Raw genomic sequence first — 18,831 nt, forward strand, 5'->3', positions numbered from 1 at the left:
GGGGGCAGCAACAGCATTCTCTCATTAGTCCCTGACATCTTTTGTCACCTATCAGGGGAACAAGCAAGTCCTTTGATCACAGCAAAAGGAGAAAGAGTATTTAAAACACAGCCTGTGAAGATTTGCTGAGCAGAAGGTGGGAAAGGCAGTCGCTGGCAGTTTTCAAAGCAGAAACATGGTTTTCAGTCTCCAGACTTGCTTGTCTGGGGAGCGTTGAGGAGGATTCGCCCACAGCCCGGGTTTTTAAATGGGCCAAGGCGCCCCGAGGCTGGGCAAGGCGACCCCAAGGGACTTGGCGGAAGGGGGTTTCTGGGAAGAAATCGGGAGCCCAGCCTTTGAGTCATCGTGAATCACAGACCGTTAAAGCCGAATGGTCAGCTGGACTCAGATTTGGCCTCGTCTCCTTCCTGCTTCCCCCACCTCCCGCTGCACAGACCCCCTAGTATTTGGAGGACAGGATCCTGTCCCTTGCCATGACTCTCACAGCCTGACATAAAGAACCTGTGCATGGCCACTTGCCACGGGGATGGGGGATGGGGGATGGGGCTGCTACCCTTTCTTTTTATATTGTTTTCCTTTTGGGAGCCAGGTATTTAAGGACCAGGACAGTGTATTGGTTAGCTACTTCCACATAACAAACAGCCCCCAAATTCAGTGGTTTAAAACAATGATTTTTTATTTGAGTTCACAAATCGCATGGTTGAGAGTTGGCCGATCGTGACTGTTTCCTCACAGTCTGGGAGTCAGCTGGCCGTCAGTTGGTCTCAGCTGCCCTTGGCCCTGCTCCATAAGTCTCTCATCCTGGATTAGGACACCTGGGCGGGTTCTGGTCACAATGGCAGAAAGTCAAGAGAGCAAGTGAAAGGTGCGTGTCTCTTGAGGCTCAGGCTTGGAACTGGCACACTGTCCCTTCTGCCACATCATATGGCCAGAGTGAGTGCCCAGGACATCCCAGACTTAAGGAGTGGGGAAACCGACCTTGTCTGTGTAGTGAGAGGAACTGAAATGCCACATGGCAAGTGGCATGTGGGAGAGATGAAGATCGGGGCCCTTCCACGCTGTTATTTTAATGAGTCATCTGTGAGGCGGTTAGCGCTGAGGGTCCGTGTCTCATGACTCAGTCCTGTGGTCGAGGGGAAGGACGGACTTGGCATCAGAGGGGTGGGGGCGAAGGGTCTTGGTTTTCATCATTCACCAGTCTGAGAGGCCTGCTGTTCATGTAATCACGATGGTTTCGCACCACGAGGCAACACAGGCTGGGGGCAGAAGCCTCGGGTTCAAATTCTGAGTGCTCGCAGTATTTAGTGCATAAGTATTGAGTTCATAGTTCCTGCGTCCATTCATTATTTTAGTAAAATATTTTCATTGTGAAGTACAGCATACAAGACTGCATGAAATGGAAGTGTGCCAACAACAAATTTTTACAAAGCAAATGCCCCGTAACCATCGCGGGGGACTAGAACACCCATTCCATGGAGACCCCTCACTGCCCCCTCCCACCAAGGGCCCCTCCCTCGCCCGGAAGTAAAAGCCACTGCCTGGACCTTTGTAGTAACCTCCTGCGCGCTTTCTTGCGGGAGCTCTGCCATCTAAGTAAGCATCCGTTAACTATTGCTCAGTTTCTCCGCTTCTCGAACTTTCTTAAGTTGCAGTCATACAAGCTGTACTCTTCTGCTTCTGGCTTCTTTCAGTCCCGCTGGTGAGGTTCATCCACCTCGTTGTGTCTAAGTACACTTGTTTTCTGGGCGGTGTAATATTCCCGCATCTGAATTGTCTGTTTTCCCGTTGGTGGGCATCCGGGTGGTTTCTAGGTGGGCGGTGATGTTGACAGTGGCCTTGCTGAGATGCTAGCGTGTGCCTTTTGGTGAACATTCGCCTGCTATCTGCAGGGCATATTCCTAAGAGTGGGGCATTGGGTCCCCACCGAGCAGTTTACGTCCAGCTTCTGCAGACAATGCCAGGTGGTTTTCCTAAACGGCTGTCCCAAGTCGCAGCCTGACAAACGAGGTATGTCTAGTTCGCCTGGGAGCCCTTTCCCTTCGCCCAATTCCCTAGGCAGATGGATGGGAAGCCCCCGGCACCAGCTGGGTCCTCCAAAGGTGGGAGGTGGGGTCTGGGGAGGGACGTGGCACTTGTTCCTGGAAAGCGATGTGGCAGGGGCTCTGGGGGCGCCCGTGCCCCCCACATTGGGAAAAGGCCTCTCCCCCATATTGAGGGAGGCTTAATCAAGCCCCTTCTTTTCCCCAAGAGCCCGCAGGTCACCACCGGAGCAGCCCCAGGGCGGGTCCTGCTCCAGGAGGCTCGGCGCCCTATTTTTAAGTGCCCCATTTTGTCGGCTGCGGGTTTCGCTCGCCCGCGGAGGTGGAGCGGGCGCGGGGACGAGACCTCCTTCCGCCTCTCGCGGCCTCTGGGCTGCGGGAAGAGGATGGGGGAGCGGAAACCGAGGAGGAGCAATCCCGACCCCCAAGCTGGGGTTGCCGGGTGGGGGGCGGGGCGCCAAACAACACTGGCGGTGGCTGGGCGGTTAAGGAGTCAGCAAGGCATCAGCGCTTTCCCGGCAGTGGTCTTTCTTTGTAGCATTATTTCAAAACCCTTTGAAAAGTTTTTCAGTCTTGTTTTCTTTTGAGGGGAAATGCTCGGTTCCCGTCCCTCCAGCGCGGCCGGCGACGCCAGCGCGGCAGCGCCATCTGCTGGCCCCCTTTTAAATCGCAGGGCTAGGTCCTAGGAGCTGCCTCCTCCAGAAGTGCTGGGTGGAAAATGGAGAAAGGAACAAAGTACAATGAGAACGACCAGGAAACCTGTGAAAAGTGTTCGTACGTCCTAGGAGCAAGAATATGCACCTCAAACCACGGACGACACTTTTCATCCAACACACTGGACAACAGCTTCAAAACGCTAACGTCCAGTGTCAGAAGTGTCAAGGAAAGGGGCATCTCATACCCAGCTGGTGGAGAGAGCTTGTACAGCCTCTCTGGAGAGAGAGAAGTTAATGTTGTCAAAATCGTTAGAAGCGTTTGATTATGGTTCAGAAGCATCACTGTTAGAAATCGTCTTAATGCACAGGTACAAAACAGACGCTGCGTCCAGGCGTTTGCCGATTGCAGCTCTGTTTCCTGCGTAAGGAACATATGGAGCATTACAAAAGGTTAAAACAACCAGGACACACACACTAGGATACAATGACACCGTTAACGGTAACATGGAAGAATAGCATATGTTATAGGGACACGCTCGTGATGTGTGGATAGAATCTAATCATACTTCATACTCAGTATGGTACCCTAATGGCGAATGCGTGTCAGTGGTGGGTACGTTTATCTAAACCCATAGGATGTACGACACCAAGAGAACCCTCATGTAAACTAGGGACCTTGGGTGACAGCGATGTGTCAGTGTAGGTTCGTCAACAGTAACAAACGCACCACTGCAGCGGGGGATGTTGACAATGGGGTGGTTGTGCACGTGTGGGGGTGGGGACGTATGGGACACCTCTGTACCTTTTTCTTAAATTTTTTCGTGGACCTAAAACTGCTCTAAAAAAATAAAATCTATTCAATTTAGAAAGCAGGATGCCAAGACCCATTTCTGTTGTAGGCTGTGAGCTAATTGTGGTTGAGGGGACGCTGTCCTGCCCAGGTTCCTGGGGAGAGGACGTGTGGGTGTTTCCCGCATGTCGCGGGCGCCCTGGAAGGGGTCCTCCTGGGTTGCTGAGAAGAGAGCATGTGAGCCTGGAGCGGCTGCAGCCATCTCGTCACCACCAGGAGGAGAGAGAGAAGGCAAGCTGGGGAAGCGAAAGCGAGGAGGAGGCGAGCTTCGTGTCTTTGGATCCACCTTGGCTTCGTGCTGGTCTGTTCCTGGACTTGTCCGATCACAAAGTCCTCCCTCGTCACAGCAACCCGGCTTTCTGTCGTCTGTGTCCAAGAGGCTCCCCAGCTTCCTCGCTTCGCGGTGAGCCCGTTTCTGGGGATGGGCGACGGCACGGATGTGGCTCGCCAGGCTTCTGTCTGCCAGCACCCAGGGCCTTGCTCTTGGAGCGCGGCCAGGGGAGGGGCTGCCTCGTTTCTGGGCCTGGTCCTGGGTCCCCAGGGACGGAGGAGGGACCTGCTGCAGGGTTGTGCTTCTGCTCTCCCTCTGCCTAAAATTCTCCCCTCCGCGTGCTGCTGTGGCCGCCTCCTTAGCCTGCCCTGTGGCTCCCTTAAATGCCTCCTCCTCTGAGGAGCCCTCCCTGACCATATGGCTAAACGAGACCATTCTGTCCCAGCTTCCATTTACTCTGTGAGTCGTTCCCTTCTAAAACATCAGCTCCACAAGGACAAGGGCTGGGTCTGTCCTCACCGCTGTGTCCTCAGCACTTCACAAGGTGTGACACGGGGTAGGAGCATCAGTAATTGTCACTTACTGAGCAAACTAGAACACACACGGATGGACGGCTAGGCGGGTGCTGACCGGAAGGGTGGGGCTCTGTGCAGGGCCTCGGGGGGAGGAGTATCTTCTTGCTTGTAACAGGGGACACAGTGACAGCAACTAGAAGACATGCTGCAGGTTCAGGCTTTGGCCAGTCCAGAGCTCTCCCTCCATTTGGGAGTCTTAACCTGGTATCAGGTTGGATAAGCGCTCTGTGTCACAGCTGGCAGGAGGGAGAAGCTGCAGCCTGGGTACCGCCTCCCAACTGGGGCGTCGAAAGCCAAGTACATCAATCCAACCCAAAACCTGGCCCATGACTGAGGGTCTGGAGAGCGAGCAGAACTGAATATAGGGCTTGGGGACGGGGGACTAGGGCCACGGGCAGGGAGGGAGCCACCAGATGGTCAGGGAGCTTGGCCGACAACATCAGATGATCCAGGCCACGTGATCAGAAAGGTCCTTTCGCAGTCCTTCTGAGAAAGTCACAGAGAAGGCTCAGCTTGGTGACAACAAATGTCTAACACTTTCCTCTGTCTCTCTTTGACAAGGACCTCTGGCAGCCTCAGGCTCAAGGCCTGTTTCAGAGGAAGGCCTGTGAGGCACAATCACAGGATAGGTTCCATTGTGTTTATTTTTATAGCTACCTTCTAATTATAGCAAAGTGATTCTGGTTTTTCCATTTAGGGTCGTAATAGGAAGTTTCTTTTTCAAATAAATTTCCATAAGTAAAAGGAGACTACTGGAAGGAAATGGCAAGTGGATGATGGAAAAGGTGGAGGGAGGAGTGTGGCTGAGTGGGAGGAGGGTTCTGGAAGGCCACTCTTGCTGTTTGCTGCAGGAGGAACAGGAAGTGTCTGGAAGAGCCCAGGAGAGGCTGGCTGGGGACACATTTGAGCCCCGCCCTCTCCAGCAGGTGGAATTGGACCGGTTTTGCAGCTCCGAGCTCAGGCCAGGCCGCTGCTGCGGGCGTTACTGAGTCGAGGGCGCATAGGTGCCGGGGACTGGAGCCCAACCTGAGCCGAGCTCCCCGGCCAGGCCGGCTACCAGCCTCTGCCGCGGCCTCCGTTATGGCTCTGCGCCCCCAGTCTGGCCCAGCCCTTGGAACTCCAGCCGGGATTATTCTGTCTGCCCTGCCTGCCGGGTCATGTCGCTTCGATGTGGCCGCCCCAGCTCTGGTCCTGCGGCTGCCGTGTCCACGCAGGGGGTTTACTCCACGTTGACCCTTGCATCGGGGGCTAACTCTGCTCGCCCAGTTTGTTTCCCAACTCTCCTGTGAAACTCCCCACGCTGGGCATTTGTTTGTGCTTAGTGAATGTCTGGGGTGTCTTTTAGCTGACAGCATTTTATATTTGACGAACTCGCCTGTGAAATCAGTACGATCGTCCCTGTTACAAACAGGGCTGTAGCGCTTTTATTTTCCCATTTAACACTTTTAATTTTCATGAAGCCCAAAAGATCCCATTCCGAGTGCCCTTCCCCTGGAGCACACAGAGAGACTTAAAGGCTGTCTTTGTCCCAAGCTGTCAGCCTGCTGCTAACCTCAGGACAGAGCTGATGGGGCCACTACAGGTGTGGCCACACGGTGTCGCTGTTGAGCACACCCTGGTGTGGTCCAGTGAATGCTTGTCTGTGGCAGGCCAACGCGGCACCCCACACCGAGGTTCCCAAGTCACAGCCTCTTCAGTTTCCCCTGCTAAGCTCAGCTAGCGGTTTAGGTCTTCAGGGACTTCCAGCCTCAAACACATGTTGGGCCCAAACCTGTACCAGCCTGTACCATCTGCGTCCGGTCTGGTGTTGAACCCAGGTCATTAGCCAGACCCCTCTTTACTTTGGGGCCCCTGGTGTCCTTTCCTGACAGTGGGTCACCCTCAGAGAGCTCCCAAGAATGCTGTGCCTCAAGTGGAGAGGTGGTGAGCATTCCATCTCTTTTGTGCCCAGAAGTTTACCTGAGTATCTACCTTCCACCTCCCTCCAGGGCAATGTCTACATAACACAGGGAGGCCATTCAAGGGACAGTTGCCTTATAAATGAAAACCCACCTTGAGGCAATGAGTTCTAGCACCCTAAAGAAATCGTTGGCAACTGCGTTGGTTTAAAATGCCTGTATCACAGACTCTCATGGCGTGGTTGCTTGTGGCTCAGTATCCTCCCACCCTTCAGAAGATGACAAGGGCCCCACTCTGGGGACAAAGCTGGCCTTGAGGAGCAGAAGGTAAACTTTTGTGAGTTGCGTCTACACGCTAAGAGGGAACAGCCAGAATACTGTGGATAACGGGTGGGAATATTTGCTATTTGCTTAGATCGCAACTTCGAACGGAGAGAGCTGGAGAGAGGCCTTTGTGGGGACACGGACTAAGCTGTGTTCTCCTCCAGCTACCTACAAACACATCCGTGAGACCGATCTCACCCTCCGGGGGCTTGGCAGCTGGGTTTGTGGTTTTGAGACGAAGTTGGCCTGGCAGCTAAGGGCCACCAGCACCTCTGTTCAACCAGCCTGGGAAATGGAAGTCCAGGAGAGGGCCTCATCCCAGGTGACCAACCAGTTAGAGCCAAAGTGCACCCCAAGTGAACCCCTAACTGCTCACAGAGCAGTGGCGACCGCGCATCTGCCACTCACCTGCCGGAGCGGCTAGCACAGGTATTCCCGGACCGTCAGTTCCTTCAAGGTGATGCCCTGGGGTGTGGGCTTCCGGAGCTGGCTCTCCTCCAGCCTCTCCTGCAGCGACACACAGTCCTTGCCCAGCATGTAGGCCAGGCCGATCATGGCGTCCAGCAGGGGCACGTAGTAGCGATGTCCCTCGAGGGCCCGCAGATGCTCCAGGGCCCTCTCACCCGCGGCGAAGGCCTCCATGGGCTGCTCGAGCTCTCGGTGGCACACCAGCATGGCGCAGAGGGCAGGGACCATCATCGCAGGGCAGTGGGCTGTCAGCTTCTCCTGCAGGGGTATCACGTGCACCAGGATGTCCAGGGCCTTGGTGTACTGCCCGGCCCGCAGGCAGCCGAAGGCCTCCTTCAGCTCGGGCCACGTCAGGAAGTCGATGAACTCGCGGGAACGGCGCACGCAGCGGATGGCGTATAGCAGGCTCAGGTACTCCTTGAAGGCCAGCTTGCGCTCCGAGATCATCTCCTGGGTGAAGTTCCCCATCAGGCGCTTCTTGGGGAAGGCGACGTCTTCGATCTCTTCCCCGAACGTCTTCAGGAGGTTTTTCTGGAGCCTCTCAAAGTCTGAATAGCGACGGTGCAGGATGGCTTTGTTGCTGTCAAAACTCCCTGTCTGGATGACGACGATTTGGTACATCTGCCGCGCAGAGAGAGAGAGAGAGAACGCCTTTGACGACAACCTAACAGAGGGTTCGAACTGACAGAGAGAGCCCGGCAAGTAAAAATAATGATGATCATAATTTAAAGCGTGCCCGAAATGGGTCGTTGTTATATGCAACTCTGTTTTAAATTGCCATCGGCATTGGCTGAGCCGTAAAAGTGGATCATGATAACAGTCAACCCAAGAATAACAAGCACAGGGACAGAGAGGCATCTCTGGGGAGAAAGAGCACAGGGAGGGGCCACTCGGGGGGCCTAGGGGCGCTCTTGGCTTTACACCATCAAAACAGGGCCTCAGGTTCTGGAAGAGAGACGCTTGGGATAGATCTTTGTCCCCACATTTGGCAGATAGTTTTGGGTGCTATACTGGCGGCGATGTTATGGCTTTTTGCTGTCAAAACTCCCTGTCTGGATGACGACGATTTGGTACATCTGCCGCGCAGAGAGAGAGAGAGAGAGAACGCCTTTGACGACAACCTAACAGAGGGTTCGAACTGACAGGGAGAGCCCGGCAAGTAAAAATAATGATGATCATAATTTAAAGCGTGCCCGAAATGGGTCGTTGTTATATGCAACTCTGTTTTAAATTGCCATCGGCATTGGCTGAGCCGTAAAAGTGGATCATGATAACAGTCAACCCAAGAGTAACAAGCACAGTGACAGAGAGGCATCTCTGGGGAGAAAGAGCACAGGGAGGGGCCACTCGGGGGGCCTAGGGGCGCTCTTGGCTTTACACCATCAAAACAGGGCCTCAGGTTCTGGAAGAGAGACGCTTGGGATAGATCTTTGTCCCCACATTTGGCAGATAGTTTTGGGTGCTATACTGGCGGCGATGTTACAGAGTAAGAATTATTCCTTTTCAGTTCTCTTTCAAGAGAATCCTAATTAAGGGTACAGACCGCCGGGGTTATCACTGCAGTCCCGCTGCGGTCTAGCTGTGTGGTCTTATGTAGGTAAATTCACCTCTCTGAGCCTGGCTTTTCCCATCCATTAAACGAGGATGGTAATGGCGCCTACCTGGCTGGGTGAGGATGCGGAGAGATCGTGCGATAAAACCATGACGCCGGCAGCACGCGGCGTCAGCTGTTAATGAGCCCCCGTCCCCAAAAAGATGGAGGGTGGCCCTTCCCGCCGTTAAGATCTCCCCCAATACAGGCTCGAATTCCACTTCAAGAAAGAGAACGGCCCCCAGGCACAGAGCTTTCCACCCGCGACCAGCTGGAATTTACTTGTTACGATCACCTGTTCTTTATGCCATGGGATAGTGCTTTTCCATCTAAGGTATTTTTCTTTGAAATTGAGTGGGTTTTTAAAAAAGTGGTCTAATTTAAAGGAAACAAAACTAGGTAAATGATAATATAAATGACACAGGGATATGGCAAGAATGGTTTAGGGACACAGATGACATGAGATTAAACGGGGCTGGTTCCTCCTCAGCATCAGGGACCGCGAGTCACACGTCCACAGAGCCCATAGTCCCTAGCACCGTGCTGAGCATGACATCTTGCACTTTGCCCGTTCTCCCCAGAACAGCTCTGTGAGTGAAAGTGCGGGGAACCCCCTTCACGCCTGGGAAAGCCGAGCCCCGCCAGCCAGCCCAGACCCGGAAGGGGGCGGTGCCCGGCGTGACGTCATGCCCTGGCCCCGCCTACCACGAACTTGGAGACTTTCCTCTCCTCGATGCGGGCCGAAGCGATCTCGAAGAGCAGCTTGACCGGCTTCCAGCAGCGCTTCTCGTTCCTCCAGTAGTCCTGCAGCTCCCGCGTGGTCATGCCGGAGTTGGGGCTCGGGCCGCCGTCGGCGTCTGCAAGGGCGGCAGCCTTGAGGACAGGCACCGGGTCGGGGCGCTTGCGGGGCGCGGGCCCGGGGAGGTGGCTGGGTCTGGCTGGGACATCAGGATCCAGGAGCCCTGTGAATACCCACCTCCCCGCTCTCGCCATTTATGGGCCCCGCTGGGCATCAGCCCCACCCCTGTGCCCAGCCTGGCTGAATCCGCCCTGCCGCTGACAACACGAACTAGCCCGCTGTCCCCAAGTGGTTTCCATTGTCAAATGCAGCATGTTTGTGTTGCATTGTCCACTTTCGGTCTGTAGATTGGCCACTGTGAAAACCCATGTTCCCGGGCACATGTCGGCGGGCGGTAGAGGGAGCTCTGAGGATGCTGGGCTCCGGGCTCAGCCTGGCAGGCCCCTCCCAGCCCCCTCACCTCATCGCCCACAAACCGTCGTGCGTTTTACTTCAAAGGATATGGACCTCAGAAGCCCTTGTCCAACATGTCCTTCGAGACCCAGCCCTCACGTTACTTCAACTGTCCCTCGGCATTACAGTAAGAGCTGCACACCTTGTTCTGATAGCCCTTTCTGCGACATCGCAAATTATTTTACTCATAGCTCTGTTCTCCTGCTAAACTCAAGGGCCAGCACGGTGTTTGATTTGTTCCTGTTTCCCCAGCACCCAGCATGGGGCTGGGGACAGAGCAGGTGTTTAATGGGCACATCTCCGAAGGATTGCATCGATGAGTCAATGACTGAGTGGAGATTTGCTCCAGGAGATGGCACTGTAGTGGATGCCATGGACCATCCCACTGGCTTCCTGTGAGGTCTTTCTTGGGCCCTCGGCTGATGAAGGATGGGACTGGCAGATCATAGCCCAGCCTCCTTGCTTCTCAGATGGGATGATTGTGTGAGATGTTCCGTACAGGCCCCCAGGGGACCCCCGTTGCGACAGAGCACATCCCCCTTACCCACACCCTGCGTGGCTTCCTGTCCTTGCTCTCCTCGCTTTCCCCCTGCCCTGCCATTTCTCCTGGGATCATCTTGCAAGAGATACACCACTTGCCCCAAATCCCCCTTTCAGTGTCTACTTTGGGATAACCCACGCTAAGAGGGCTGCCCTCTGTGGCATCTGCTGAAGTACCCACAAGTGTATTTCCAATGACCTCCAACCTCTGTCCCCCCCGGCCAAGCCCCAGGCCTCAAGCCCACCAAAGTCCTCTTCAGGTCCTGGAAGTGGGAGGTCTGGTCCAGTGGCTGATGCTTCCTGCTCGGTCCCTGCTGTGCACTGGGCTCTGAGCCCTGTCCATCTGGAGCTCCCAGGGCGCCCAGCACTTGCCATGCTCCAAGGCTGCCAGGGGACGAGAGAGAACAGTGAGCGCCCACTCAAGTTAGGGTGCCGGGGGCGGGGTGGAGGGTCCTGGGTCATAGTCCCCTCTGCTGAGCCCTCCACTGCCCACCTAGCTGTCCACCCAGCTGCCAGATGCTAAGCCATGGATCGATTAGGCTGAGCAGGTCCTTCTTTTATTGTTAGGGTCCTTTGATCATCGAGTCGCTCTGAATTTTAAATGAGGTGACTTCAAGCAAAGGCACTTATCTTAGTTAACACCCACAAAAGTCTATCATGACTCCCAGGAACAAATGAGGAAACTGAGGTTTAGCCCAAAGTCACATGGCTGGTGAGGGTGTCCAGCCAGCAAAGCCGAACGCTTGTGACGTGCCAGACACTCTGCACGCAATACCCACTGTCTCACTTAACCTGAATCTGTGTGCTCTTCGAGTTTTGAATCTCCATTTTACGATAAAGGAACTGAGACTTAGAGTTTCACACGGTCAAGGGCTAGCGGGCGGTAGGCACAGACGCAGGCTGGCCTGACTTCAGAATCCTGCCCGCCAGGCTCGGGAGGGCAGACACCAGAGTCCCAGGGTTCATTTTCTGCAGTAACTTTGTGACCCGGAGAAGTGAAAGGGATGACCTGATGCCTGGCTGGTTACTTAACCTCTCTGTGCCTCAGTTTCCTATAAAAGGGGCACAAGAACAGAACCCACCCTGGCGTCCGTGTAGAGCAGCAGCTCAGGGCCCCGCACACGCCAGGCACTATATAATAGTCCTTCTTATTACCTCACACACGACAGGTGCTTTGAGAAATATTTGAGAAATAAATGACTCTAAATCAAGATGTACGTTGGAATGGAATTTTAAACGTCCGAGATGAATTAGAAAAAGGGACGATTAAAACAGTAGCTCAGCTGGAATGAGTAGCTGAGACACTCCTTAGGCACAGAAATTCAGAATAAGAACACAAGGGACCTGCCTCCTTCCTAACAGGGTCTGCGGGATCCCGCTGTCTTATCTGCTGGACCCTACACGTGAAACACGGGGCGGAGCTGGACTTGAACTCAGGTCTGTCTGAACCCCTATGCTGCCTGCGGCCTAGACAGAGGTGGAGCCGCTGCTGCTCAGACAGTCCTAGCTATGTCCCCGGGTGTGGCCAGAGCCTGTTCCCATTCCAGCAACGAGGGCCTCCTGGAGCCGGCCTGTCCTGGGGAGGGGTGAGGTCACCTGGGACCAGGGGCCCGTGCTTCCAGGGGGCGGCCGTTGCTGTGGCCGTGAGAGGAGCCCTGGGGGCAGCTCCGTGCACTTGTTCCGTGGACAGCTCTTAGGGACCCTCCATCCAGCAGCGGCTTTGATAGACGGGAAACTGAGGCACTGAGCAGGGCATGGCTGGCCCAGGGCTGCACATGCTTGAGCGTGCTAGAACTTGCATCCTTCATTCATGTCTCATCCCACCTCAAGGAGCCAGGCCTCCGTCCTGACCACCGCAGGTCCATTACTTAATGTCCCTAGGCCCTGGTTTCTCCATCTGAGAAGTCTGTCCTGCTGACAAGATGCTGGCTGGCTAGGGACAGGCTCCCTCCATTCCAGGAGGTGCCCAGGCAGAAGAGCGAGTGGTCTACACCCTCCCTTATCTAATGGACTCTGGTGGCTGCGATTCTTAGGGCCAAGTCCTTCCTGTGGGCGCACCTAGGCACCCGACTCAGTTCACCTGTAAAATGGGTGATGGTGAGTGGCACTGGCCTCAGCGGTCTCAGCCCCTCCAGCTCTACCGTCCTGATCAGGCAGCTGGTGACAGGGCAGAAGTAGGGCCCTGTTTACTCAGATACCCTGTGAAGAACGCCAGGGATGATGGCCTTGGCTGGACATTCTAGTAAAGGCCTGGGAAAGCTGAGTGTGCACCCAGGGCTTCGGATGAAAATGAAATTCAGCCGCCAAAGCCAACGCCCTTACCTGTCTCCTATGGGACCGGCTGGCGGTCCTCCATTAAGGAAGAGTGGGAAGGAGAAAATCGTGCATTGGAGTGCTCACAGTGTCTTGGGCAGTGTCCTGTTCCTCGCTAGGCCTCAGTCTGCCCATCTGTGAAATGGGGAAAGCAATCCTGTCACTAAAAAAACTCTTTCGGGGACAGCTACACATGGGGTTTTGTGGGCCCTTGCCTCCTCTCTCTACACCCTGTAGAGCAGAGATTTCTAGACTTTACAACAAAATCCTATAAGCGTTGGTACTATTGGCTTGGATGCCTGTACTCGGCCCGAGGGACAGTGTCCTCCCAGCCCCTCCGCCATCCAGCTCCTGGGCGGTCATTCTGCCCCTTCCCTCCCTCACGCTGAACCTCAGTTCCCCCCAAGGGCTGCCTGCCGTATCCAGCCGTCCCGATGGGCACACAGGGCCACCTTCAGAGCCCACGCCAGCTTTCTGAGGTGGCTGCAGAGGACTGTCCCTGGGGGTGCGACCCCCGTGCAGTGGAATAAAGCACCCTGGCTCGACCTGGGAGACAGGGAACCCTGGACATCGGATGGGCACGCTCCCAAACGTGAGTGTGTATCGGAACCTCCTCGGGGACGGTGGGGCGAGGGGGCTTGGGGCTCGGAAAAGCAGAGTTTTCTGGCTCCCAACATAAGGGAGTCCAATCCAGCAGGGCCGGGCGGGAGAGGGGGGCCCGGACTCTGCGTTTTGTGCAAGCGTGCCAGGACTGTCCCGACGTAGGGTTCCCTGGCACCACTCTTTGAGAAACACAGGTGTGGCAACTTGGTCCCCAGGTTCAGGGCTGCAGAAGCCTGTGGCCCTTCGAAAGGGATCGCGGCCCTAGGGAGCTGAGGAGTGGCTTCCTGCCCTGATAGAGAGCCCCACGGACAGCGGACAGCGGCCGTCCAGCCCTTCTCTGCTCCACCCTTCCCCCTTCAGGGTCTGAGGCTGGGTCACAGGTGGGCAGAGGCCCCCTAAGCTTGAGATACAACACTGACCTCTGACCTGAGGGTGTCCAGGGGTCCGGAGGGGGGCATGTCACATTGTCCCCTTCAGCTCTCCGGGGAGTGGCTGCCGTTTCTCTTAAGTTCCCGGTCTGAAAACAGGAAATAGGCTGTGTGACCTGTTCCTGGTCGCCTCAGCCCATTGGCTGGTGAAAGATAACATACCGAACCTAACTGAGAGGCAGCCTGGGGCTGCCGAGCAGGGCCAGGTGGGTTTGGGGCCAAACGAGGACAGCTCCAGCCCCAAGGGAACCAGCTGGGCCTCATCGTCCCACAGCCTTGCAGCCGCCTGGCTGTCCCTCAGAGTCCTTGACAGTCTCTGGCCTTTGGCCATTAGCTCCCAAAGCTCTTTAGCGCTCATTATCCTAACGTGTGAGCTAGGCATAACGGGCCCTCCTCCGAGCTGGTGGACCGGAGCCAGCGTGGGATGTGGAAGGTGGGCGGGATAGACTCACTGCACCGTTTGGTGCCTCTCTGGGAGTACCAGGGAAGCCAAACCTCTGGGTGCTGACGTCATTCATGGCCACTGGCATCGTGGCCTTGGGGGCGGGAGGCGGGGACAAGACAAAAAGCGGAGCCCCTCCAGCCCCCCACCAGAAGGCTCCATGTGTCTCTTCCGGCCGTGATTCCCACGCCCCATCAGAGGCAGTCACAGCCCTTATTCTGACGGGGGTCACGTCCTCGTTACCACCTATGAACAGACCCCAGAACAATTGCGTTTCTCTTTACTCATTTTTGAATTTTCTATCAATTGCATTGCACGGAACTATTTTTTTATGCGTTGGGGTCTTGTTTCTTTCGACATTTATGTGAATAAGAGTCATCGACTTGTGCGTAATTGGAGTTGTTTCATTTTTATTATTATATATATGTATCTAATGATGTAGTCAAATAATTACTGTGTGAAAGAATGAATGAATGAATGGGTGATGCAGAGAGTGTGATCAGGGCTTCGGCTCCAGCTCAGGCCTGACTCACTGCGGGAGGCCACCTGGGCAGGCCACCTGGGCAGGCCACTGCCCCTCTTCGAATTTATTTCCCTAATTGCAACGTGAGATCAAATCAAAGATCTTCCTAGCACCACTGGGCAAATAACTGATTCGACAGGCTTGGGACCCCAACACCGACGCACTTTTTTTTTTTTGCTAAATTCAACAAGAATTGATGACTCACAGGTGTGCCTCCACAGTCTGGCCAAGAAAACCCAGATCAGTGAGGTGTCTGTAGGTGACACAAAATCCAGCCATGTCGATCTCATTTTTCCACAGCTGGGTGTACACCCGTAAGCCTTTTAAACATCTCAAAGTTTCTTCTCTCATATGATCCAGCCATTCCGCTTCTAGGTATCTATCCAAAGAAAGCGAAAACACGAACTTGAAGCTATATCATGTTCTTTCAGATGAGAGACTGACACCAGAGACAATAAATAAGTAAACAGTTGGTAAACTGTGTTAGATAAGCACTATGGAGAAAAATACAAAATAAAGCAGAAAGGGGTGCAGGGCAGGGGTCGTAGGTGGACATGGGGTTGTCACGGAAGGCCTCCCTAAGAAAGTGACATTTAAGCAAGGGCCTGACGGACGTGGAGGAGAGAGCCACGTAGGTGTCTAGGGCAAGGGCATTCAGGCACATGGAATGGCAGGTGCCAAGGCCCAGAGGTGGCGGCAGGCCTGGCGTACCCAGGAACAGCCGGGAGGCCGGTGGGGCAGGAGCAGAGTGTGGGGAAGGGTGTGAGGAGGGGGCAGGGAGAGGGCTCTGGGCACAGAGAGCAACCGGAAGAGCCAGCGAAAGAGACTTTCGTTGGCTCTCACTCTGAGATGGCAGTCCCTGGAGGGGTTTCAGCAGAGGAGTGACACATAATTTGACTTAAAAAAACAAAACCAAAAAACCAGACTCACTGTGACTGCTGCTGGAATCCTGGAGAACAGCTGGGAGCTCTTGTCATAACTCAGGTGAGAGACAACGGTCGTTGGTGGTAATCGTGGAGCTAGTGACAAGGGGCTGCACTCTGGATGGATTTTGAAGGTTAAGCTGGAAAACTGGCTCCCAGGTTGGATGTGGAGTGCGCGAGATGATGCATCGGCAGAGTTTTCCAGTTGCCTTGTTAGTTTTCTTGCCTGGGATCGGGCACGTAGGAGGCATCCGGCTTTTCACCGTTAGAGAGAAGATGGTGTGAGCGTGCCCGTGGATAGACCTGCACGCCGGGTGGAATGATCGCTGTGGGTAGTGTTAGTCCTTCTGACGCAGTATTTCCCAAGCCCAGCTCCCTGCGTGCTACCTGTGCAGGTGGTTACGTGGAAGCAGTGTGGGGCAGTGTCAAGCATCTGGGGGCAAATCCCGGCTCTGTTGTCCCTCCTGGGGTAGGTTAATAAACCTTTTTTTTTTAATTCTTGTTTTTTCAGTACAGTTGACATTCAGTATTATTTTATATTAGTTTTAGGTGTACAGGGTAGTGGTCAAACATTTATATAATTTACGACGTGGTCCCCCTGATTAGTCTGGTCCCCACCTGGCGCTATCCAGAGTTATTACAATATTATTGACTGTATTCCCTGTGCTGTACTTCACCTCCCTGTGACGTTTTTGTAATTACCACTTTGTACTTCTTAATCCCTTCACCTTTTCACCCAGCTCCTCAACTCCCTTCCCATCTGGCAACCATCAGTTTGTTCTCCTTACTTATAAGTCTGTTTCTGTTTCGTCTTTTGATTTTGATTTTTAGATTCCACATATAAGTGAGATCGTATGGTATTTGTCTTTCTCTGCCTGACTTATTTCGCTTAGCGTAATACCCTCTAGGTCCATTCGTGTTGTCCCAAATGGGAAGATTACATTTTTTTTTTTTATGGCTGAGTAATATTCCATTGTATATATGGACCACATCTTTTTTATCCAATCTATTGATGGGTAGTTAGGTTGCTTCCCTATCTTGGCTTTTGTAAACAGTGCTGCAGTGAGCACAGGGGTGCGTATATCTTTTCGAATTAGTGTCTTGGATTTCTTCAGATAAATACCCAGAAGTGCAATTGCTGGGTCGTAAAGTAGTTCTATTTTTAGTTTTCTGAGGAAACTACAAGCTGTTTTTCGTAATGGCTGTACCGATTTGCCATCCCGCCAACGGTGCACGAAGGTTCCTTTTTTTCACATCCTCGTCAACACTTGTTGTTTTTTGATTTATTGAAGATAGGCATTCTGACAGGTGTAAGGCGGTGTCTCATCATGTGTGTATTTTTTGTTGTTGTTGTTTTGTTTTGTTTTGGACAGAAGTAGGGATTTATTGGTGAAAGAGTTTGAGGGAGGGCAGCACCAAGGCTTTCATGAGTGTGACAGGGCCGGCTATTTGTCCAGGGGGCCACGATAGGAATGGACTTGATGCCATTTCGGATGAGCTGTGGTTCAGCCACCGTGTCTTCAGACTCATCTGCATGAAACTCAGTAGAGCCCCACTTCTTGGAGGTGTGGATCTTTTGGCGGCCAGGGAACTTGAACTTGGCCCTGCGTAGAGCCTCGATCACAGGCTCCTTGCTCTGCAGCCAAGATCACCTGGCCAATGTGGACCCTGGCCACCGTGCCTGGAGCTTTCCAAAGGCACCTGCATAGCCATCTGGAGTCTGTCAGCCCCAGCCCAGGACAACATCTTGTTGACACGGATGACATGAAAGGGGTGGCACCACACTCCGATGTGAATGCCATCTTTGCCATAGCCTTCCACCGTGTACTTGGCACAAAGACGGGCAGCCGCCAGGGCTTCGGAAGAGAGCGGCTGATGTTCACCTAACGCCATGCGGCCACAGGTGGGAACTCATCCGCTTCTGCCTCCTTCCGCCCCCAGGTCAAAGATTCGGATCTCCGTATCATCGGGTGGGGGCGGCGGCCCAGGGTGACACCAGGATCTTCAGTGACTGCAGCGAAACAGAAATATCAGAGCAGAAGAGGAAGACAGGCGTCAGACTGCCGTGGAGAAGCGGCAAGGCACCGCAGGCGCACGGGCAGCGCCTACTCACCACGCCAGAGGACAAGGTCACCGTGGTTTTAGCATGCATGTCCCTGACCATTAGTGACGTCGAGCATCTTTCTGTGTGTCTATTGGCCATCTGTATGTCCTCTTGGAGAAATGTCTCTTCAGGTCCTCTGCCCATTTTTTAGTTGGAGTGCGCGTGTGTGTGTGTGTGTGTGTGTGTGTGTGTGTGTGTTTGGGTTTTTTTTGGGGGGGGTGTTGAATTGTATGAGTTTTTTATACATTTTGGGTATTATAACTTTTCTGCGCCTCGGTTTCTACATCTATAAATTGGGGATCGTGACAGTCACTGCCCTGGAGATGAGATTAATTGAGTTAATGGATGTAAAGCCTGGCCCAGAGTAAGCACGTTGTAAGGATTGTTTCTTTTCCTTCAAATTGGTTTCACATTAAAAAATGACCAAATACAGGTGTTTTAAAAAGAACGTTTTTATGAATACCTTCAATGGAAAACCGGTGTCACTTGCTTGGAAGACTAAGAAATCATAAATTTAGTCTCATGGAAACAAAACGGTGCTGCTAAATTCTAGCTGGATATCACCACAGAGCCAAGTGGACTGGGCAGTGTTAGGTGTCCAGCCCCTTTAGTACTGAAGTGAGACTGCACGCCTCAACCCAAAGGATTGGAGGAAAAATGAAAAAAATTGGTACTTTAAATGCCCTGTCCGCTCTCACCTGACATGTGACCCATCACGCTCTGGAATTCTGGGATTTCACAATATTCGAACTTTTGATGACTTTGGGCTTGCTGACCGCTGAAAGGGTGCGCTGGTTATTCTGGCACCAAGAGCTTTGCTCGCTTTTCCGAAAGAGGGAGAGAGAGAGTTGGGAGGGGGACCTGTCTCGAGAGACTCTCTGGTTCCTTCCAGTTTTGAGGTGGCCCAGAAAGGTGAACCGCTTGGCCCGGGTCGCGCAGCCAGGGTGGGCCAGCCCTGCGGGCAGCCAGGCCTCATCCGGGAGGCTCTGCGCGCCAGTCTCAGCCCTGGAGGCGGGTGGGGCGGGGACCGC

General features: G+C 53.9%; 1 protein-coding gene and 1 pseudogene across 1 annotated transcript; both read right to left on the reverse strand.

Moving 5' to 3' along the window:
- Window positions 1–6,940: 6,940 nt before the first annotated feature.
- SNX20 (sorting nexin 20) lies at window positions 6,941–13,862 on the reverse strand. Its single transcript, XM_006908749.3, has 5 exons — window positions 13,800–13,862; window positions 12,787–12,912; window positions 10,710–10,848; window positions 9,378–9,529; window positions 6,941–7,702 (listed from the first exon to the last, which is right to left on the reverse strand). Exons 3-5 carry the CDS (start codon window positions 10,837–10,839, stop codon window positions 7,034–7,036), a joined length of 951 nt encoding a protein of 316 aa, XP_006908811.1. The 5' UTR covers window positions 10,840–10,848; window positions 12,787–12,912; window positions 13,800–13,862; the 3' UTR covers window positions 6,941–7,033.
- LOC102882046 lies at window positions 13,854–17,589 on the reverse strand (annotated as a pseudogene).
- Window positions 17,590–18,831: the final 1,242 nt, after the last annotated feature.

This window comes from Pteropus alecto, unplaced genomic scaffold, assembly GCF_000325575.1.
Source record: "Pteropus alecto unplaced genomic scaffold, ASM32557v1 scaffold123, whole genome shotgun sequence".
Lineage (NCBI taxonomy): Eukaryota > Metazoa > Chordata > Mammalia > Chiroptera > Pteropodidae > Pteropus > Pteropus alecto.